Source organism: Antrostomus carolinensis, unplaced genomic scaffold (assembly GCF_000700745.2).
Source record: "Antrostomus carolinensis isolate BGI_N321 unplaced genomic scaffold, ASM70074v2 scaffold5577, whole genome shotgun sequence".
Taxonomy (NCBI): Eukaryota; Metazoa; Chordata; class Aves; order Caprimulgiformes; family Caprimulgidae; genus Antrostomus; species Antrostomus carolinensis.
This window is the reverse complement of record NW_010326581.1, coordinates 250,468-272,500: the sequence shown is the minus strand read 5'-3', so window position 1 is coordinate 272,500 and position 22,033 is coordinate 250,468. Positions and strand designations below refer to the sequence as shown.

The window sequence follows — 22,033 nt, the reverse complement described above, 5'->3', positions numbered from 1 at the left end:
GAGTTATGAACGAGAGCTTTTTTGTTTTGCTTTTTTTCCTAGAGCTCTCTTTGTTTAGGAATAACTCCAGCTAGCATCATTGTAGCGCTTCCATTTCTATCAACAGTTTATCAGTAGTGGTTGAGAGTTGCGACATTTCCTTATTTACCTCATAGACTGCTTTGTAGAAATATCTAAGAATGAAGGCAGATTTTTTTAAACAATAAAAAGCATGTAGTAACATTCCTTGTATGAAAGTAAGAACATATGATGCCACCTCTGCCACCAGTGAGACTTCCCAGTAACTAGGTTGCTGCTACCAGCACGATGAGAGCTGGTAAAACCCATTTCATGATCAAGTTCACTTATTTAGCACAATATATCTAGAATCAGTTAATGTCAGTGCAATCATGTGACCACTAGGGAAAAAATTCAGGGAAATAGGAAAGGGGAGAAACTCCAGAGAAAGTGGGTATAAAAAAGAGGACCAAAGGGCAAAGTATTGTCAGGTTTTACTGCTCACACTGATTAATTAAAGCAACACGCTTTTGTTACACACATGCATCAGAACTGGTTTACACACCACTATGCATACCTGCTACAGATGTATTTGGTAATGTATCTGTAAACTATTTAGCAGAAGGTTGATTTGATGGGATTCACTCACAGTTGTTTGAAGCTGGAGGGGTGAACAGAAATAGCTTGGTCCTTCTTCTTAGACCATATCTAGAGAACTGTTCCCTCATCAGCAAGACCCTCCCTCATGCCTAGACTCCTAACACGGCATGTAAATAATATCACACATATTATTTAAATCCTGTCCAAGTTGTTGAGGAAACTGGTGAGATGGGCCTGAGCTGTCAGTGACAAGTGTGGAACACAGAGTGTAAAGTCTTCTTGTCAAAAACATAGTCAATGCCACTCTCATGAGATCAATATACAGATAAAAAGAAGCTATCTGATGTCAACCAAAAGCAGAGCAAGTCACCACTTCAGGAACACAGACTGGCATAAACATATGGTAATTAGTACTTGCTTTCAGGATACTCAAAGCTACAAGTAATATTAATGGTATTTTACCACTAGTTGATCAGTCTGGTGCAAAATCTTAAGAGTAGATGGGTCAAAAAGGTCTGTTGCTCAAGAAGAACTTAATATTTTTTAATTTATTTTTTTTTTTAATGTGAAGCCCATGAGAGTGTTACTTGAGCAATTCCTAGATATGATTTCTATAAAGTTCTTTAACTCATGGAGACACATAATCCACTGGTAAACACAGAATGCAGAGAAAATACATTTTGATACCAATGTGCTAAATAGCTTGAATAAGATGGGCAAATCATTAATTACAAATTGCCCACTGGAGAAATATCCTCTGTGGAATAATTGCTGTCATTACATGATGTACCTAGGAGTAAACTGTTTTCTGTGCTATTAGATTCAGAGCTTCCATAGAAGTTGTCCTAATACACAGAAAGATGAGAACACAAAATTACTGCTAGCTCCTACCTGAAGCATGATCATCCCAAAAATACATAAGTGAAAAAAGAGGAGAGATTTTAAGCTTGAAGCTGCAGGATTTCCACTGCAGCTGGATATGGATTATGGAATATAATTTTGGAATAATAATGCCCCAGTAAAGCTGAAATGTTACAGATACTGTAAAGCCTTTTTAATTGAAATAGCTTTCCCTCCCCAAGTTCTCCAAATGTAGATATCACACACATGCTCACATGTAGCAACAAAACCAAAACCTGCAAATGAATTAGGTATTTCTCCCACTGGCTGAAAGGAACAGAGATTAGTTTTGTGATCAGTATTTTTAAGAACCTGGAAAATACTCAGATACCATGGTCACAGCATTCATGTAAATAAATAAGTGGGTGGGGTGCATGAAAGAAAGGAAGCAAAACAGAGAAAGAAGGGGGAAGGGAAGCAAAGATGGAAAAATTAGATGAAATGTTACACCCCTAACAGTCTTCATGACGCATCAGGTATAACAACAAATTCCCTCCAACAAACACGCCCAAATAAGTGCTCATTTAGGGAACACTTAGGGAATTTACACAAAGATAGTATTAACAGTAGGAGTAAATAACATTTAGTTTGGCCAATTTGATAATCAGATGAGCAGGTATCAGCTGAAGGTTAAAGTACTCTATTACTTAAGCTATTATGACTATGAAATGTTTAAGGATTTGAAATCCCATAAAAGTGAAATTCACATAAAATAGAAAGGGGAAGAACAAACAAAAAAAAATATTTTACAACAAATATGTCTGAAGGGAAATTCTGTCCCCTCAAGCATTCAAACATTTCTCAATTTATTAGCACCACTTTCTTTGCCAGTTGTTTTCTTTTCTCTTTAATTGTGCTCGTCATGTTTAACAGCTCAGTCTATAATTTCGGCAAATTAATGAAATTGCACTATTGCTGTAGGTTCTGATAAAGACTGATGTGCAAATAGATCTGTGAGTCAAGCTACAAATGGATCTTCTAAAAGAAAACAATTGGGAATGTCTGTGGTTTAGATCCTGTTTCCTTTGCAGCTGAACAGTTTTCATGCTTTCCTGCCTTACAGTCTTGTGTAGGCTCACTATTTGTTGTACAGTATTTCAAAGGGAGAAAAATAGTGTCTCTATTCACAAAGCTGATTTCTGAAGTATTTTCTCAATTAAAGCTAATGAGACTATTGCTTTAATAAGTATTCAAATACATCTTTTCAAAGGAAATTTGCTATTTTTCCTTTTGAAAAACTGCCCTTTGGTATGAAGCCTGTCCAAGGTACAGTCTTAACACAATACTATCATGATCCAACAGTATTTTGGGGAGGTCTTCTCCTGCAGTGTCAAATTCTGATTGTAGGTTAGGTCAGACACAAGCCCAAGGGACTCTTTTTCGCCAGTTCCAGACCATCAATGAACAGTGAGTTCTGGCCCCATTCTCACTTATCCTAAGTTAACGTAGCAAGAACAATATCAGCATTGGGTAAAGACGAGAGGGTTTTTAATTTGCTTTGGTCCCTCTGGAAAATGATATAAGTCCAGAAGTGTAAGCAAAGCAGATACTTGGATATTAACATGGCAGTACTTTGCTACTCTAGGCACAATCTATCCCTACTTCGCATCTGAACCCAAATCTAACCTAACTCAAACAGAGGTTTCAAAGGTTTACTTGCAAATAGTTACATGCATCTTTAATGGCCTTTCCTCTCATGTTCACTGTCACTTCCTTTCCACACATTTTAACTCTGAAAGCTTTTGACTGTTTCTTCATTATTTATGATATTGTTGTGTCTTTTCTTGTGAAATTAAAAACTTCTTGCCACAAAAAGCTAGTGAATAATATGGAACATAAATCTTTCTTTCTCAACATTTCATTCTATATATGCCAAAAATAAATAAATGACCAAACCAAGGCTCACAACCATGCTTGGCATCTGACCAGCTTAATGCACAGGAAGGTTGAGATTACCTAAATACAGAAGCTAAGAGAGTTTTCAATTTATGGTATTGTCAGCACCACACTGACTGAAAAAAAAGGGAAAAAACCCAATAACACACATTTGTTTTGATATACTCACTGCTCCAATTAAAAGTAGTGCAGCTACAGGAGAAAGACTAAATGAAAATAAAGTACAGAAAGATCTTTGAACATATCTCCCATCAACTGGTGACATAATTTAAAAAACACCATTAACTCTGCCAATACAAAACACACAGAACAATGTCTTTCACTCACAGTATCAAGGTTGACGGCACGTTGCTATATTTGCAGTACCGTAAGTACATAAGGTGTTAATCCTCCTGGGCTGTGCTCAAAAATTATTTAACATTCAGACTATTATTTAGCATACAGCTGGTTAGCAGTTTTCCCCTAAAATGTTGGCTTCGATCCCACATTTTTTTGTTCTGGCACATACCTGGAGCTGTAAAGGGCTGAGTCCAGAAGCAGCAGCAGCTGCCATTGTTGATGGAATGAACTGCACAGGGTAGTTATCACCTGTCGGGAGAACAATGCGTGCAGGTTCAGACAATGAGCAGAGAATAGCAGCAGACAAGTGCAAACACGGACCTAGGATTGCCTGTGCTCCACAGCACTCCTCTAAGCCTAAACATCTGCAAAAACAAAAGCCTTTGCTGGGTGCGGGCTTGCCATGCTCCCTTGGAACTTTTTTTGTTAGCAGATAGCTGGTAGGCAAACTGGCAAAACATAAATACGATACTCGTGATTTTCATTTTCAAAAGCAAATGTTCAAATCAAGCATGTAAGTTTGGGCACAGAATGGGCCTTAAGGCCGCAGACACACAGACAAGATACCCCAGGAAACTAATGATTCCCAGAGGAAAAAAATTGTTGTTGCCACGTGTTTCTTAAAATAGGAGAAATTTATTATAACCCCCCAAAAATCATCCTTCTTTAATGTAAGGTGATTTCTTTGCAGTATTGAGTGGCTCTTTCCTGGGAAAGCTACCTCAACACAGGCTGAGGTGGTTTCTTGTTTTGCTTTGAGGTTTTCTGTGTTGAGACAACTCCTTTATGGTAGCCATAGAAAAAAACAAAATTAAATCACTTTTTAAAATAGCTCAAAATATAATTTTAACTTTTTCTTAGATCTGGAACCCTACTGAAGCTGATAGATTAGGTAGTCGTTATATGAAGTTTCAGGCACTAAAATGTCTGTGTTCTGTTCACCGAAATCTGAAAATGTGTGCTCTCTGCATTGAGGGGACAACAAATACTCCAGAAAATAAGAGATACCATTGATCCAAAATAAGCAACATTATATCTTACAGTATCTATGTGTGTTCCCACTTCTAAGTCACTGCCACAATGCATCACACAGTGCCGTTGAGCCTTTTAATCAATACAAAGAATGAAGGAAGGCTGAAATAATTTAGCAGTGTAATCTGTAATATAAAAATTAACACAGTGATGGATAAATTACACAGTAACTGATTTAATGGAATATCAGTTTCACTCAAGCTACTTATTTAAAGCCAGTGTTATGTACTATCTGTAGGCTACATTTTAACAGGCTGCTCCTCTGTACATTTTTGAGATTTACAATAATCAGTCTGTTTTACATGCACTTTTCCACACTGAAAGCAGCATGTAGCAATGAGGGAAAATACAGAAATCCAAAATAATATAATCAGGACATTCCAAGAGTTAGATTTTTTTTTTTTTTGTCAACCCCCTCAATTAAATAACAATAGCTGAAGTCTTTGCAGCCACTGGATTCCTCAGAACTCTCCTTTTTACCACCTGAAGTGCTATTGTATTCAGCTCAGTTTAAATGTTTGGTTGTTTCACTTTTTAAATAAATTGTACATGTCTAATCCACAAGGTCTCTTCACATCATATCCATAATACCTCATCAGACCATTGAGCACAGTATGTGCTTGTACACAGTCCAGTAACAATTGGATTCTGATTGCACATGGAGCTCTCCTACAATGCATTCACTAGCACTATATTGTACTGGTGTCCTATGGAGTAATGTTCAAAATACCTCCTCTTATTTTCCCCCTTCCATGAGGCTGATTTTAGTTTGCAGCAATGTTGGGGTTTTTTCTTTAAAAAAAAAAAAATAAAATAAAAAATAAAAATCCTAGCTCTTTTTCTTAAAGTACTAAAGATGTCTCTTTATGGTTAAATAATTCTGCTCATCTCTTTGATATTTATAAGAAATTATCTGAATAAATATGATCCTAACCTAAGTTAAATAATGTTTCTTTCAAAAATATCTTACAAGGTTTTAAAAAAATCAAAAAGATGTTGAATTAATGATGCTTTAAATGGGGGGGAGAAATAACCATCCAAGTTATCAGCATGGACTGCCTTGCAGAACATTTCGGAGGCATTCTTTCTTTAAATATCATGAATTATTCATTCCTGTTCCACACAGCCATCTCTTCTTTCTCCCTCCCCCTCCACATACACTTTTTAAGTTCAATACCAGTTGCTTTATTTGTACTAAAACATTTTCCATGTCAAACATATTTTTAAAAAAATCAAACTCTAAAAGAATTCCCCGTGGCACTCCTTTTTCACAGCTGTCATGCTTCTATGGTTTGAAATAGCTGGATATTTTATACACACACACGTGCGCACACACAAACACACACACACACAGTTTCTGGCTTCACAGTTAATTTAATAGTATCTCTACCACACCCTGTAGGGTTCTCTTGCTCACCTGCTGGCTACAGTTCTTTCTTTTGTTACGGGAAAAATAATTTTATAGTTATGTCATTTAGTTGTTATTAAAACAGAGTACTGTCCCCCCTAATTTTACCATGTTAAATTATGGTTAAGTCCTAGTATGTCAGTAGTATCTTTGTGCTGAGAACAAAAATTAATACTCTTTCAGCTCTGGAGTACTTTGCTGACATCAAGATACTTCTTTGCTCCCTTGAGGAAAGTAAGCATGCAGGAAGTGGACTGGTTTTAATTTTTAATTACAGAAGGTACACGTTTCCCCCTCTCATTTTCTCAGTGCAAGAATGGCTCAAGAAGCTTCTCAGTAGCTGTTTTGGCAAGAAATCAGTCAATGTATTGTAGCAAATTTTTTTTCAAATTTGTTTCTCAATTTGGAATGCTTGCGTGAGGATCCATTCTTTTAAATCTGTACAAAAGGTGGCAGAACATGTTCAGACAGGTCTGCTTTAGGTACCGGTGTGTGCTGGCCTTTGATAACCAGGAGTGAGAAGAATGCTGGAAGAAGAAATTCTGTCATGTTTTGCAAACTGATCTCTTCAATCTCCTTGCTGCGCTGATCATCTATTTACATTTGGCTGCTGTTGTTTATATATAAATTGGTGTTTACAAGCCATGGAAAAGCATGCCAGACTTCTGTTTCATTTGTCAGGTTGAGCAACATTTCCAAATGAATAAAAGCAGTGAGCAATTGTACCGTGCTGTTCTACATAGAAATAATGTCAATGTTTCTTTTTGCCTTGGACGAAGCGATGAAGCTGAGTGGACTTTATTTTTAGGATGTACGGACTTACTTTCCAGATCAAGGCTTTGTGAGCTGTGGGGAAAGAAGGATGTCTGGCTCTTGTAAGATTCAGAGTAGAGGGAAAGGTGCTGCTGTATTACCTATCTTTCCTAAAACACAACTGTAAGACACAAGTTGACTCTCCTCATCTGGCTTACAAAGTTTTCAGTTTGATGATGGTCTCACCATTTGGGGACTGTAACTTACAATCTGTCTCTTCACGCATGGATCTCAAACTGCCGCTTGCACATTCTCTATGTGTACTCATAGAACAACAGGAAATGGAGTTGGAAGAGATGTAAGAGATCACAAACTCCAGTGCCCTACCCTCCCAGGCATCACGAACAGACCAAGGAAAGCACACCTCTCCTCGGGGTGTTGTCAGAATACAGCAAGGATATGGATGCCCACCCCCAATATTCCCACACAGGGCACAGATTTTGTTTGTGCAGGGACATTAGGATTGAGGAAGAAATTAACAGAGGTAAGTGGCTAAGGCAATACTATGGAGCACCTCCCCTGTCCAGTGACACTACCCCAGTTCTGCCTTTGCTCTGAGCAGGGTTTGCTGCAATACAGCATTATTGCCATCCTCACATTGCAGCAGAATCAGCTGCCTCAAGAATTGTCTGTCTGTGGGTAAAGAACTTCAGTGCCAAACCCAGTTGAAAATATTCAGGAGTGAGGCACAAATGGATTGCTACAACAAAGCCTGAGGTTACAGATTCTTTGTTCCAACCAGTAAAACCCAACAGGGAACATATGACAGATTTCAACCCAGTCCCGGAGAATTTCCATTGGAACCAGACTCATGCAGCACCTCTGTCATGCAAAGATAGGCAGTTGATTTGATGCATGCTTTCTGTCCTCACCTGCCAAGAGGAACAGCAGCCCCCTGAAAACAGGGTACTGTGCTACATAAAATTTAAAGCACCTTACAGCTTTAGGAAAAACTTCTGAAAGGCCTGTTTCAAATGGAAACTGCAATGATGGATATCAATGAAATCCAAGATGATGTTAGTTATATGGAATGGCTACTGTAATCAAGGAGTTTAATTAGTTTGATGACAAATTTCTCACAGTATTGGAATGTTTTGAGGTCCATCCGGATGACAATAAGCCTGACAGTTTTGTTTGTTATGCTTTACCTAATTTTACTTTCATTGATTTCAAAGGAGTTACTGCTGATTTGCCTCAATGCAAGTAGAAACAGAATTAGGCCAAAATGCTGGCTCCATTGCTCTCTATTTTTGCCACCAGCCTAGGAAAACAGTCACCATTTTCACATTTCATTGTACCCCCAGCATAGCAAAATCTCTTGTAAATTATTTTTGGGTATAAAGCAGAATGACTCAGGTAGGCAGACAGGAGTTGGTTTTTAGTCATTCTAATCATGGTCTTTATATACTTGATGTATGAAATATGAAGAAATGCTTTGAAAATACACTGCAGCATATCACTCTACAAACCCTTTTAAATAGAGGTTTACAATCTCCATATCTCAATGTCTCTATTTTCAATAATCGTTTTCAGAGATGCTTTCCACATCTGGTAAAGAACTGATATAATACAAAATATTTGCCGAAGGCTATCAAGCAAAAGTCATAATTCATTTCCAAGTCACATGAACTGCTGTTATGCAGCCAGCATGGAGAGTGGTCCTCCCACTCTTTGCTCAGAGCAAACCGTAGCTCTGTTTGAGCTCAAACAGAGCTCAAAGTATGGTCTGGCTCCTGCCCAGCATTACTCTGTATCTTTACTCCATCATCATCCTACCTCCCCATTCCCTCTTAGCCACAAAATGTGAAGGAAGTAATACTTTAGGCACTGCAAGGTGGGGGAGGGAACCATCTTCCTCCTTATCCCACTCACTGTCTTCTCTTGACCCAGGGCACTAATGGGGACACACTAATCACATTCAAGGACACTCCAGCCCAGTAACTTTTCCTGGATGCATGTGGTTGGTTAAGTGAAGGGAAATTTGCACTGGGAGAGGAGGTATAATGGTACTTAAGTTTCCCACCAGTTCCAAGTAGTAAGTATAGTGGTCACAGTCAGAAAGCCAGTGCAGTTGCTTTGCTGTACTTGGAATGCAAAGTAATTATATTAACTGCATAGCATCTCCGGACGAGTATTAGCTCCCTACCAGCTGCCACTCTCGGCTTCCCACTGGAGTAAGTGGCAACCCCCACAACCAGGTACAGTACGAGGCTCGTCAAGTGCCTGCAGGTCAATAGTCACAACAGTCATTTGAGATGCACAGCGCCCTAAAGTTTTAATTAATCCGGTATACAGTATAAATACTGAAATATGTATCAAAAATTAATTAGGTGGTCTATGCAGCTCTGATTTCTCAATTAGTACTTACCATGCCGGAAAATTATATTACATGACTTTGAGATACATAAGGAAGCATGGGACTTTGGGGATTTTTTTTTTTCTAATGTAATTATTACTTGTCATCAGCAGTTGCTAACTTTGGCCTGTTTCACCTCCTAGAGCTCCAAGATATGGGGGGAGGGTTAAAGCCACCTCATCTTATAGATCCTGCCAGGCAGCAGGAAACTTTCTGCTGTCAGGCTTTAATACAAATCACAGCTGTATATCAGCAGTTCCTCGAGTTTTCTATTTGTAACGACTTTCTGAGCTCAGGAGTTCAGGAGCAACCAGGGTATATGCTGGAAGGGCGTCAGAACCTACTAAATTCTCCTCTCCTCTTGTGGTCCTTCCATTTAGGGTATAATCTAGTGTAGTTCATTACAGGAATACCATTTTCTTCCTTCAAGGCACACAGGTTAAGTGTAGATTTGCAACAGCACTTGGTGACTGCTATCTTGGCTTTGAACTAAACAGCCATGAAATTGGTTCCCACTTAGCTCGTGAAGATATATCTGCATGGACATGTGCACATAATCACACCCCTGCTTGTACACCCAGGCAAGACTTCTCATCTTGGCTGCACTGTCACACTAACACTGATACGCTGCTTCCAAGTTGGAGCTGCCTTATATCTAGTCCATCTCGCAGGCAAAGCAAATTAAGTGACTGCACACACAAGGTTTGACATTCCCTAAATGACACAGTCAGTTTCAAAAGTACTCAGTTCCTACAGCTCCTATTATTGAAATCCCTCTCACTGTATTTTCTGAATGTCAAGGAAAACTGGCAGCGTCAAAACTCAGTCTTGCCTACATCAAACTAGACTAAAATGAAATAGAAACGAAACGGGCAACCAGACAGAAAATGGTAAGTATTGGAAGGGTTAATCCATCTCCCATCTTTCCTCAGAAGTATATGTGAGTCTAAACTGACAGATCTAGAGGTAAAAGTTTCATTTCTCACAAAAGTAGAAGAGTACAGGTAGTAGCAGTCAAGTTCATAAATATTCCTCAGAAATGACTTTGAAGAACCCTCTTTTTTTTTGAGTGTAGCTTAATCTCCAGTTTCATTAATTCCTTAACTACTGCGCTGAGAGTGCCCAAAATAGGAATTCATCAATACCAAGTGTAGTTACGGTGGTTTTTTTATCATAATGTCTCTCCAACAGAAACTACTAACCTGCTCAGCAACCTTTGCCACACATGCTGTAAAATTTAATAAATATATTAAAAATATAAATATTCTAATTTCTTGCAAACCACTGGGTATAATCAGATCAATGTCACTTCTGGTCTTTCCTAGCATCAGCTAGATATAAACAACTAGCACACTAACAAATAGCTTAGCTGTATTCTGAGATACCTAGGCCTTGATTTTTGTGTGCACTTCATTCTTCTAACATTTGTTATAGATCTCTCTCTTTCTGCATTCTGTCAAGTAAAAAATGCCCTAAGGCTGTATCACCTTCTGATATGAGGTCAATGGGATCACAGGTAAAGCAGTATAAGTGCGATAAAGTGTTAAGACAGATACTGTAAGGAACACTTTAGAATAAGTGCAAAAATCTGCTCTTGTGCAGGAAATCATGCTGGTACTCTTCTTCCAGAGTCATCATTGTACCAAGTAGACTACAGAGCCAAAAATCAACATGATGGGATTTGACACATCACCTTTTAGGGGGGAAGCACAAACAACAGCTTAATCATTAATAGTCACTATTCAGAAAGCTTCTTGGATTAAAAGGGGAAAAGCAAGGAAACTAAAGCACATGCTTTCTCTTGTTTGTGAGAAGAAAGGTATTAGCCAGGGTGTTGTAGACAATTTCCACAACTGGCAACTCATGTGTTTGGAGACAAAATAGTCTTCATTTTGGTCCCCAACTGTTGTGAGGTGGCAATGTGTGTGAATAACCACCATCCTGTGCCTTCTAAAGCTAGCTGCCTTTCAGAGCTCCATTAACTGCTTCTTGCATACAGCGTGCCAGTTTGTCAGACTGGAAAAGAACTTCGTGATTTTTAAGCTTGAAAATAAGATAATAACTGAACAAAGATTCTGTGTTTAAAGAGGAATGTCTCTAGACTAAAGAGACAGAAGGGAGCGGGACAAACGGAAATGCTTGCTGAAATCCTGCTTGGCCTCACTTCATCTAATATTAGTAAACTTGCTAGAAAAGATTTTAGGTTGAACCTGGCTTTTAATTAGTATGCTGTTTACATCATCTCTTATGAGGCTTTACTTTGGATTTGACCCTGCTCCTGCTGCAGTCAACAGCAAAAACACCACTAACATCAGTGGGAGCAGGATCAATGCTTTACTTTGTACATTTAATATTTAATGTCAAAAAAAGAAACTTGCATTTATGTTTTGTAGTTATTAGTTATCAGGTTAATATGCTAAAGGCAGCTTGACAGGGAATACTATTAATGAGCAAAATAAGGTTGCTGCATCTGGACTGAGGTCACTTACAAAGAATGTACAAATGAAAATAAGGTTGACTTTTATTTACTTAACTATCTTCCTACATTGAATTCCTTTGGCAACGTGTCTTTAAACATTTAAAGCCCTGTTTACAAGGAGGCTCTGAAAGTGGCTTCAAACCATTATATCCCTAATTGAATTCCCCAGGAGTCCAGTAAACTCAGAGGAAAAAAGAAAGAAATCATAACATTTGCTAAATCATCTCAAAACATATTTCACTGCAAGGTTATGTGACCTGTTACAAGTCTGAATGATGACTGGGATTGAACTACTGAAACCTTTTATTATTCAGATTGAAATCAAACAAAAAGTTGCCCATTTGAAGCCTGCTAATTAAATTATACTTCCTCTGACTTTTATCATTAATTAAGAGTAAGAATTGTGGCACAAAAGACAAGTAAACTGAAGATAACAGAATTAATTAAAGATACTTAGCCTTTGTATAATGACACAGGGCAGACCAGATACAAATTACCAGGCAAGTGGGTCAGTATATTTAGAGCACATGATTTTGTGGGAAATAAAGGTAAAAGTACCCATGATGTTCAATAAACAATACTTCATCAAACCAGAAGTTTTTTCTTTTTCAAGTGGAGTTGCAAAACTCTACATTATTTCCAACCAGCTATGCCTGTTGTGTAACATCATCGATAGGAGATAGATCACCCAAGAAACTACAATTAATATCTTAAAATGTTAAACAGTTTCACATCCTTGTCAGCTTACCTGGCTTGTAAGTTATTCCTGGGGGAAAGAGGAATCCCTGCTGGGCTGCAGCAGCCGCTGCCAGAGTCCGCTGGTCGTGTGGAAAAATTGGGATCATGAGCGGAGGCATGTGACCCTGAACCTGCTAAACAGAAGAGAGCCTCTGATCAGAAATAGCACAAATTTGTCTTGACAGGTATTTCTCCAGTACTGATAGTGTTCTTGTGTTCACACAGTTGCACAGAACCTTTGCCTTAATGTAATCCCTGCCAATTTCACATTATCACATCAAAGCCCTCACTAACATTGTTTTCCCTCAGTGTCAAAGGTGTAACAGTCTCAGTGAACTGCAAGTTTTCCTACTTCTTCCTGGTTGTCTTTTTTTTTGTTTTTTTAACTAATATTACCTGTCCTGGCACAAGGTAAAAAGGTACAAAACCTTTCTAATATACCATAGGTTCTTTAAAAAGAAGAGTGGTACACATTTCTGTTATTTTTTCATAAGTTTTCTCATCTTCAGTCACAGACAGCAGAGTGACAAGCATTTTAGAAGTAAACTAACACTGCAGTAGCTACTTTGATGTTCAAATTTTAGTATCCTTAGGGTAATTTTAATTCTGAGATCTTACAACATTGTATTGTTCACATATATACCAACAACTCAGGTATATTATTTCAAAATCTCACCAAAGTATTAGTCTGCTAGTCAACACACTAGCTGTTAAGATTTAAGGCCCCAACATCTTGGCTCCCAATTAAACTAACATCCTTTGCCATATACATCTCACTACAACATATAAATTGCTTGTCTGTTTTTATAGCTTAATGCTCTATCATGTTGCTTAGTAATTATGGAGCTGTATTCAGAGATCATTTCAGAATAAAACCTACTGTATCGAATTTAATTTGACCTTACTAAATGTGTCAAAAAGCACAAACATGCAAAAGTAAAAAATTCTTCACCTTATACTTGCATTTGTATTCAACATATAGAAAATGGGAGATGTGATAGAATCATGTCTGTTAAATCCACGTTAATTTCCTCGTTCTTTAATTTATGCTACATGTGTTTCAGAGAGTGGTTAGGATCCCAAAGAGTTTTTATTCATCATTCCTTAACCCCAGAAGTACCCAAGGGTTTCACTATGATTTTTCTGATTACTAGTTAAGCAAACATATAATGGTTTCTATATCAAAGCCGGTAAATATAGGAAGAAATTGGGTTTTTAGGCAGAAAAAAATTTTGCCCTCATCCTACCATAAATCGATGGCATTAAATACCATTAAAAAGTTAAAGTACACTTCAAGCAATTTTTTTTTTTTTCATTTAATTCCTAAAAAGTATTTTTGTTCAAATCCCATATGTTGACCTATGACATTGTTTAAATAGTGCCAAATTTTCTTGTCATATCCCCATTACCTTCACAACCATTGATGCAGTGCAGAAATGCTACTGTGAGTATCTATGAGGGTTAATTTACCAACAACTCTTCTCTGGGGAAAGCCCTAAGACGTAGGTTAATAAAGGTCAAGCAAAAAATAAACACTTTACAGTATTTTTTTTTAAATCCATTTCTCAGGAAAATCAACTTATAATAAAAAGGTCTTTGTGCAATTACTGCTATGGCACTGGGGCGTGAAAGAAACTAGCTTTGAGCAGCTATTTCTCTAATTTTAGCTGAGGTAAGCCTGGCTGTGCATTTTAGGATATGAGCAAAACTTGGTTAGATTGGAGTTGATCCCCATGTGCCCAGCACAGGCATTTACCTCTGATAAAATGGTGCTAGTTTTGCTGTGTGGTGTTCCTTCACACTAGCTCTACAGCAGCGCAGCAAAAGAAAACCACTGGCTTTGTCTGATAGAAACAGCTATAGGATATCTTGGAAGGAATTCAACATAATACAATTTACATTCATTTTCAGTAGTTCCCAACTACAGTCTAATCAAATGAAGCCAAGGCTGAAGAAATATCCCACAAATAGAAAGTATTTCCATGGGGTTGCACAGGTACAAGACACCAAACACAATCTTCCAAGACACAGAGGAGATCAGAGTGAGTACTGTGGTTAGAGCGATGGTACACACATACCCATAGCAATACTTCACAGCATAGTGTCATAAAAATCATTTGAAATGTATAATGACCAAATCCTACAATGGTTATTTCCTGATGCAATCCTGTAGAGTTGGACCCATGCCACTATATCCAAAAAGATTGTATTTTTTTATTGAAACTCTCAAATGAAAGCAATTCTGTAAGCCTGGAGAATTACCATTGCTTGTTCTGGCTATCTGCTATTCCTCCTTGAAATACTACTCTGAACACCAGATCGGGTCCTCAGTCTCTGTAAATCAATGGAACTTTGGCTAAAGGTGGCTTACATTTAGAGTGTGAGTTTGAGTTGACACTGAAAAGAGTTATACAGACTGAAAAAAGCCCATACTGAATGGCAACCATTCCCTTCCATAGGTCTTCCCTCTAGCACATATTAAATACTATTCCTAGGTAAATGTTGGTTTCACACAGAATTACTATATACAAAGGTGTCAATTTTTAGCACGGGTCAACTGAAAAGCACAAATAAGCATTAAAAAGGGAGAGACTGTACAAGTATCAGCAATCTTGAATTCTTAAAGATGTAAAATTAATGCTAAAATACAGTAGACACCTTAATTTTTGACAATTTAAAAATTATTATTATTATTTTGATTTTACTGAGGGGGGAAAAATTGGGAGGAGGGGTTGATTGGTGTTCTTCACAAAATCGGCTACATGCCCAGAAATTTTAATTGCTGAGATGTTCCTCAGGTCTTTCTGAAAACCAAGACTGTAGCAGATGCCCGAGAAACGCTGCGACTCTGTCTCTTCCCATTCGTAAATATAGCGTATTGTTGGATCGGCATTTTCCCCTTTTGTCTCCTCTGTGCTAAGTTGTTGATGATGCCATTTTTTGCCATCTGCCCCAGAGCTTCATTAAAGATACATGAATGGACTAACTGGGCTGCTATCTTGTGAGGAACAGGTGCTATTGTTTGTCCCCAAAGACTTGCACTGAAGATCTCACTCAGAATACTTGAGAAAGAGCATCTGCAGCAGTCAGTCAGAGAGTAACTTGGCAGAGCCCGTACTACGGGCTAATATGCAAACAGTAACACTCAGGGGGACTCACTTTCTCTTTCATGAAGATTTTCTTTTTTCTTTTTTGTTTTGTGATGGGTAGTAAATGTTTGGCTTTGAATAATTCTGCCAGTCTATAACTTTACCTGAACTGTACAAACCCTGGAAGAAACCTGAGTATATACTTTTCAAAATTCAGTTCTGCAACCTTGAGTAAAATCATCTCTTATATAAAGCTACCTCATAAAATTAATCTTTGTTTCTATACAACAAGTTCAGGTTTAACTGTGTTAAACATGAGAAGCTACCAAGATTAGGAAGCTCTTAAAAGGTAGTGTACCATTCCTTTAATATCCCATCACAACTCTGACGGCCCTAGGGAACTGATTACAGCACTTCCTTGCCTGAGATCTAAGTCAGGAAGCAACTTTAGAGCAAATCAGCCCTGATTAGTTCAAGAAGCAACTTCCAATTTGATTCACCCTGAAATAATAAAAGCTGGTGGCCTGTTTGATAAGCTGGGCAAATCTGCAGTGCTTTGTCCCACAGTCATGTGAACGCTAATCTCAGAAGTTGGCTGGACAATCCTCCTTGTTAAAAAGTCATTGATGGTTAGTGTTGTGCCTGAAAAATGGAAGCCAAAGTGATACGTTATATAAAAATAATGCCTTGAATGAAAATGATCTGCCTCTTTTGGACAAGGAACACAGCACATTTAGTGAGACTAAGGAATAGGAAGGGTTCTGTCTTTAAAAACTGAAGCTGCCTCTGCAACAACTAACATTGCAGCTAGAGAAGCAAAGGCATTCAGAGAAAAGGATGGCAGCAGTGCAAGCAAAAAAGCAGCTCACACATTTCTGCTTAGCTGCAACGATCCCAGCTTTCAAGAGCAGACGTAAATCCCACCCTATAATGGCATCTGAATTCCTTGCAAACTATTCAAGATCAAACTTGACAAGCTGCCTCTCTGCTGCACAGTTTACTTTGGTAAAGGGAAGAATAAAGTGATATCTTTTTGAGAGACAGTAAGGACAATCTTTGTAATATTTTAAATTTTTTAAAATTACAATCAGCACCAGTATAAAAGAGTGCGATAGGCTAAATATGCTCTAATTGCCTAGAATAATCCAACATCACTATTTAAAGCCACTGCACCCCACTTCTTCCACCAACAGAATCTCTGGATCCTGTTTTCAACTTGTAGAAATGTTGAGATTTGTGCTGAATCTAACAGACTATTACAATGCATGTTAGCTTAGAAACCAGTCTCTGAATTTACTGAATTGCCTTTTTTTTTTCCTTTAGTATAGGATGTACAGTACCTTTTGTCCTTGTGATGTTGTAACCACTATAAGAACCTAATTCATTCACAGGCAGGTTTAAACTTTTCATAGTTTAAATTTTAATTTCTACCTAAGATTTTTTAACTTGTTGAATAATTGCTATAGCTGGACTACAACTTCACCTGTCTATGCAGTCATTAAGCTTTTAATTTCCATAATAAAAACTAGTTTGAAATTTTCTACTCTCTCATTTAAAAACTCCAGTGTAACAGAAGGGTTTCCCAGGTAATGGCAGTGTATTGAGTAAGAAAGTGCATTTTCAGAATGCTCAAAATACGTGTTTATATGTTAGAACACAGTAGCTATAACTAATAGCTCAACAGGTTACATTTTAGATTGATTGATTTTTAAAATCTCAAAGGCACAGAAAGTGTTTGTGCCTCTGGTACTACTAGTGTAAGTTTTTAAATACCTCACCTGCATTTTAAATAGGCTCTATACAATACATGGCACTATTATTTTTATACCACCATTGAAATATTATTTATTTCAATAACTAGTGTTGGGTTTTGTTGTTCTTTGTTAGCCCAAAACTCCTCTCCAACTCTGCAAATATTGTAATGAACTCCTCCCGTAACGGAGTCCTTTTCTGGTCCCAAAAATGATTTATTTAGGCAATGCGCAGAAGAATTGTACTGAAAACTAAAAAAGTCTCTTTGGTTATAATTGAATAGTCTGGCTATTTTATTTGTGATGTTCTGATGTAGCAAAGCAACTGTAAGGCTGGGTTAACTGACCAGTTCCAAAAGGTCTGTCCACTTAATGTGTGAGTGGTGGTTGGGCCTTTTGTTCTGAGCTCAGAAATGTCACCGATGAACTGTCGAGGCTTTGAATTAACGCACCATCAAAGCCTAGCATTCTCTAACGTAAAGATAATACGTGAGCGTGGACCCAAGCGCTTAAGTGAGAAATCCCTCCGAGCATAAATAATCCCAGGGGAGCCCCTGTGACTCCACGTGAGGAGGAACAACACTTGAAGAAAGGTGGGCTCCAACAGACCAACAGCGATCACACGGGCACCACGTCGTAGCCAAGACACTGAAAAATCGCAGGGACATAGCTCCCGCACTGGAAATCATTCAGAGACTGCTTTCTGCTCCTGTTAGCACTATAGAATCACTGGAGCTATATCTATATAGGGAGGTATATTATGTTCTAATTTATCTGCCATCTAATTATCTACAGTCTAATTGAAAAATATTTCCTCTCAGTGAAAGTACATGAGCCACAAAGAAAATGTCTGCCAATGAGATCCCAGGGGAAGTGTTGGCAAATAAACTGTAAAAAAATACCATAGACTTGCAAAGTGAGAACATTTCATGTGGGAAATACTATGAAAAATATGTAGCCCACTTCTGAATTTGTAAATGGATTAACTGCTATTTTCTTTCTTTCCCCCTATCTTTTTTTCCATTTGTCCAATGGTTCAGCACCATTTGGAGATTTAAGTCTACTGCAGTAGCCACAACATGAATGTGAAAACTGCAGCCATGATCATAGAGCGAAACAGAGCATCCTTATTGTTCATTATTTTTTCCTCACTACTATGAAACTTTAAATGAACTAAACTTAAATTCCATCTACTTGGGAAATAAAGAAGGGAGCAACAGAAAAATATTACCAACCGCACTGAAAACACAATATTTTTAAACACTAGCTCTCACTTAATTTCTATTAGCTTCTCATTGTGATGCCCTGTTTTTATCCATCTCCTTGACTACCTGGAAATACAGAATTCACCTAAAGATGATCTCATGAAGTTGAGAGTATGATAAATGGTAATTAAATCTCTTTAAATTGTCTGTATTTTAAGAAACTCTCACTAGGAGGGATGGAGAACATCTCTGCCATAGACAAATAAATAAAACATGTTATGCAAAAGTGAATTTATAGTTCATTTGGAATTAGAGATCTACCACCTTTTCAATCCATACAAATGCATAATCTTGTCAATTAAATATTATTGTTAAGGTCTAGTAGTATGTTAAAATCACTTTAAAGTGCAACTAAGGAAAATTCATGTGTGTTTATTACTCCTTAAGGGTCTATTAGTGGGTATTTTATTCAGATTTGTGTTGTAAAATCTGCATAAACTCAGCATATTGCTATCCCCATGTGTGCATTTGTTTGGTTAAAGCATAACAGCAAATCTCTATTTCTGCAACTTCTGGAAAAGTCAAGAGAACTGATACAGTCCTAATTTTAATCAGATACAAACAGTTATTTCTACAGAAGTGAAGATCTGACTATTATGCAAATTGTCACAGTTAGTGGTCACCAAGCCATCACAGAAGACTGAGCAAGTCAATTATTTCAGATATTTCCAAAGACTAGTGAAGATGTATGTTTCTCATTTGCACCTTGTCTTGTTCATGCCAAAATAAGAAAAATATTGCAGCCTAATGATACTTGTTGATATTTTATATATGGAAGTTCCATTACTTGAGCTCAAATCTAAATATAAATTATGTCAGAAATTCCTTATTAGCTTATTTTTTTATGGTGATATCAAAATTTGCAAGATTTTTGGAGTACGCTGAAATTTCCTGTTGATGGAAGAATTTCGAGCAAAAGATGCTTTAAAATTTGCATTTCATATTGGTGCTTTCAAGCAGAGTTTTCCCCCTGCATCATTTCAAGACAAGAGTTCTTTTTTTGAATAGTTTGCATCACTAGTTTTTAACATGAAACTTATTCCTTCAATAGAAGGGTTTGCAAAGTACAATATAAAACAATCATCTAACACCACACACTGATAATTTCTAAAGGAAGGGTTGTCTCTCACTTTAAAGAATAACTCCAGCAGAAGTGAGAACAAAACCAGAAACATCTTTCAGTGCCTCTGATCAGAACTCATTCTGCCTTAACAGAGGTAAAAAAGGTACAAGAAAAGAACAGGTTGGGTTTTTGTATTATATTAAACAAATACAGAATATATCTGAAATCCAGGGGTCACTGATGCTAACAGTTCTGCCATTTACTTTGCTATGCAAAGAATTTCTTCCTGATCAGCATGTTGTTTTTAAAGTTTTCTATGTTTTCACCAATATTCCAAGATTTGTAACTACATTGTATTGTAACTATATAAGCACTTAGAGATTTTGAATACTTTACAAATATAAATTAAATCGAGCTTAAAGACTCACTCAGAGGATGGTATTATGTCTTTGGTTTACATATGAGAACACTCAGAGAGGCCTTGATTTCTCCTCCAGATGCAGGTGTGACAATACATAGTGGATATAAACTAATTCCATTGTGATCTGCTGGTGGTAACCTTTGCACCTTACCGCACAACTGAATAAAAAGCTACCCAAAGGGCAGAGCTCTGGCTAATGAGGGACATGTTCTGTTGAAAAAACAGACTGAGGCAGCTTTTGAGCAGGTACCCGCCAGCACTACACAGTTTAGCCCTCAAGTACTTGTACACTGGCAGGAAACAAGGGTGGAGGTGAGTCACAGGTATGAAAAGGAGACGCCTTTCCCATCACACCCAGTCCTATGGCTGATTTCTTCAGGTATTTATTCCTCTGCGAAGTCACTCTTTTTTATTATAGAGACAAGTATTGATATTTTTTTCAAGCCTAAATGGATAATATTCAAGAGGCTAGGTCAAAGGAGGTATTCACATCTAATGAGAATATTCCTGCTTCTGTATATTTTTGAAAGAGATTTAATGCAGAATAGTAACCTAGATAACTTCCAGAAATCACATTATATTTACAGAGTGTCTAGATTGAAACACAAAGGGTTATCAAAGGCAATTATGTCAAGAATTAGTTTAATGCAGAAAACTCCTGTGTCTAGAGATCAAAGTCAAATCAGAATACTGATTGCAAGCAAAAATTAATTTGTTCCATCTCTTCCTAGGATTTCTTAGATTTTGACATGATCTGACCATCTTTACTCAGAAAAGGGTCCAAGAAAGCAGTGTGTTTGCACAGGATGACTGAGGTGATTGCCACCACTAGGTGCACAGTCATTACTGCAGATTTGGGAGTAAGCGACGGAGAGTTTCTAAACTTCCAGCAACATACACACAGCCTGCTTCCTTCCTACACCAACTGTGTCTGGCTCTAATCACTTACATTGGCTCCTCAACTTCCTACAGCATTTCTGATTCATCTACAAAACATTTTGAAAGAATAAAATCATTAAAAAGGTAAAATAAGGCAGAAAACCAGGAAACTCTTAAAACGAGCATTAGGTATTTTCTATCCAATTTTGGGAGTTAAAATTCCAGCAACTTCAGACATAAATTCACACTGCTGTGCTGCTTTTTCTGCAGAGGGTCCTGATATTCAAGAAGGAATGCCAGTCTTCCCATTTTCTGGCTTCCCCAGATTTGTCACAACTCCAGTGTTATTTAAAGCTCCCTTTCGGCTTGCAAATAGATCCTTGCCATGAATCCTATGATCACACTCACGTTAGAGTGACGCTGCTCTCAAAGTTGGGATATTTTCTTCAGTTGCTCATGACAGTCGGTGGGAATCAATGGCACAAAGCTGTGCTGCAATTCCCTTTCTCTCTGCCGGCGGAACCTGCAGCGAAGGGCTGGCTCCTCTGCACTGTAGTGTGCCGGAGCTGGTGTGATGAAATGCAGGGGCAAATCTACATAGAATTAGGGGGCAATAACAATGGCCCTTTGTCCAGCTGTGGCTGCTCGCCCCTCTGCAGCCAGGCCTTATCTGCTCAGGAAATGCCTGCTTTAACTGACAGGTAGGAGATTAAATCTACAGCTGCCGAAACACAATCTCAGCTCTGTTAGATAGGCTTTCATTGAAAAGCACTACAAACACATAATTTGTTTATGTTGTAGCAGCAATCTTTGACAAAGCAGACTGTCTAGCTGAGACAAATGTGGTTAAACCCATTTATTGTATTATTTCTGCTACACAGAACAAGCTCTTAAAATGTAGAAACTAGACAAGGCACAAAGCTCTAGCTGTCTAAAGAAATCAAGAATAGATGACTTCTTGTTCCACTAGCCCCCTTTACACAGCGTAGCATGTTCCCTCCTGGAAA

General features: G+C 37.8%; 1 protein-coding gene across 2 annotated transcripts in view; it reads right to left on the bottom strand.

Annotated features, from left to right (window-relative positions):
- The window catches only part of SOX6 (SRY-box transcription factor 6), a 220,119-nt gene that overhangs the window by 81,473 nt on the left and 116,613 nt on the right, over positions 1-22,033 (bottom strand). For both annotated transcript variants that reach the window (XM_029085874.1, XM_010171617.1), the window contains exons 6-7: positions 12,569-12,689; positions 3,902-3,981 (exon numbers count right to left, since the gene is read on the bottom strand). In XM_029085874.1, coding sequence (XP_028941707.1) covers positions 3,902-3,981; positions 12,569-12,689 — 201 coding nt within the window. The remainder of the gene's footprint in view (positions 1-3,901; positions 3,982-12,568; positions 12,690-22,033) is intronic.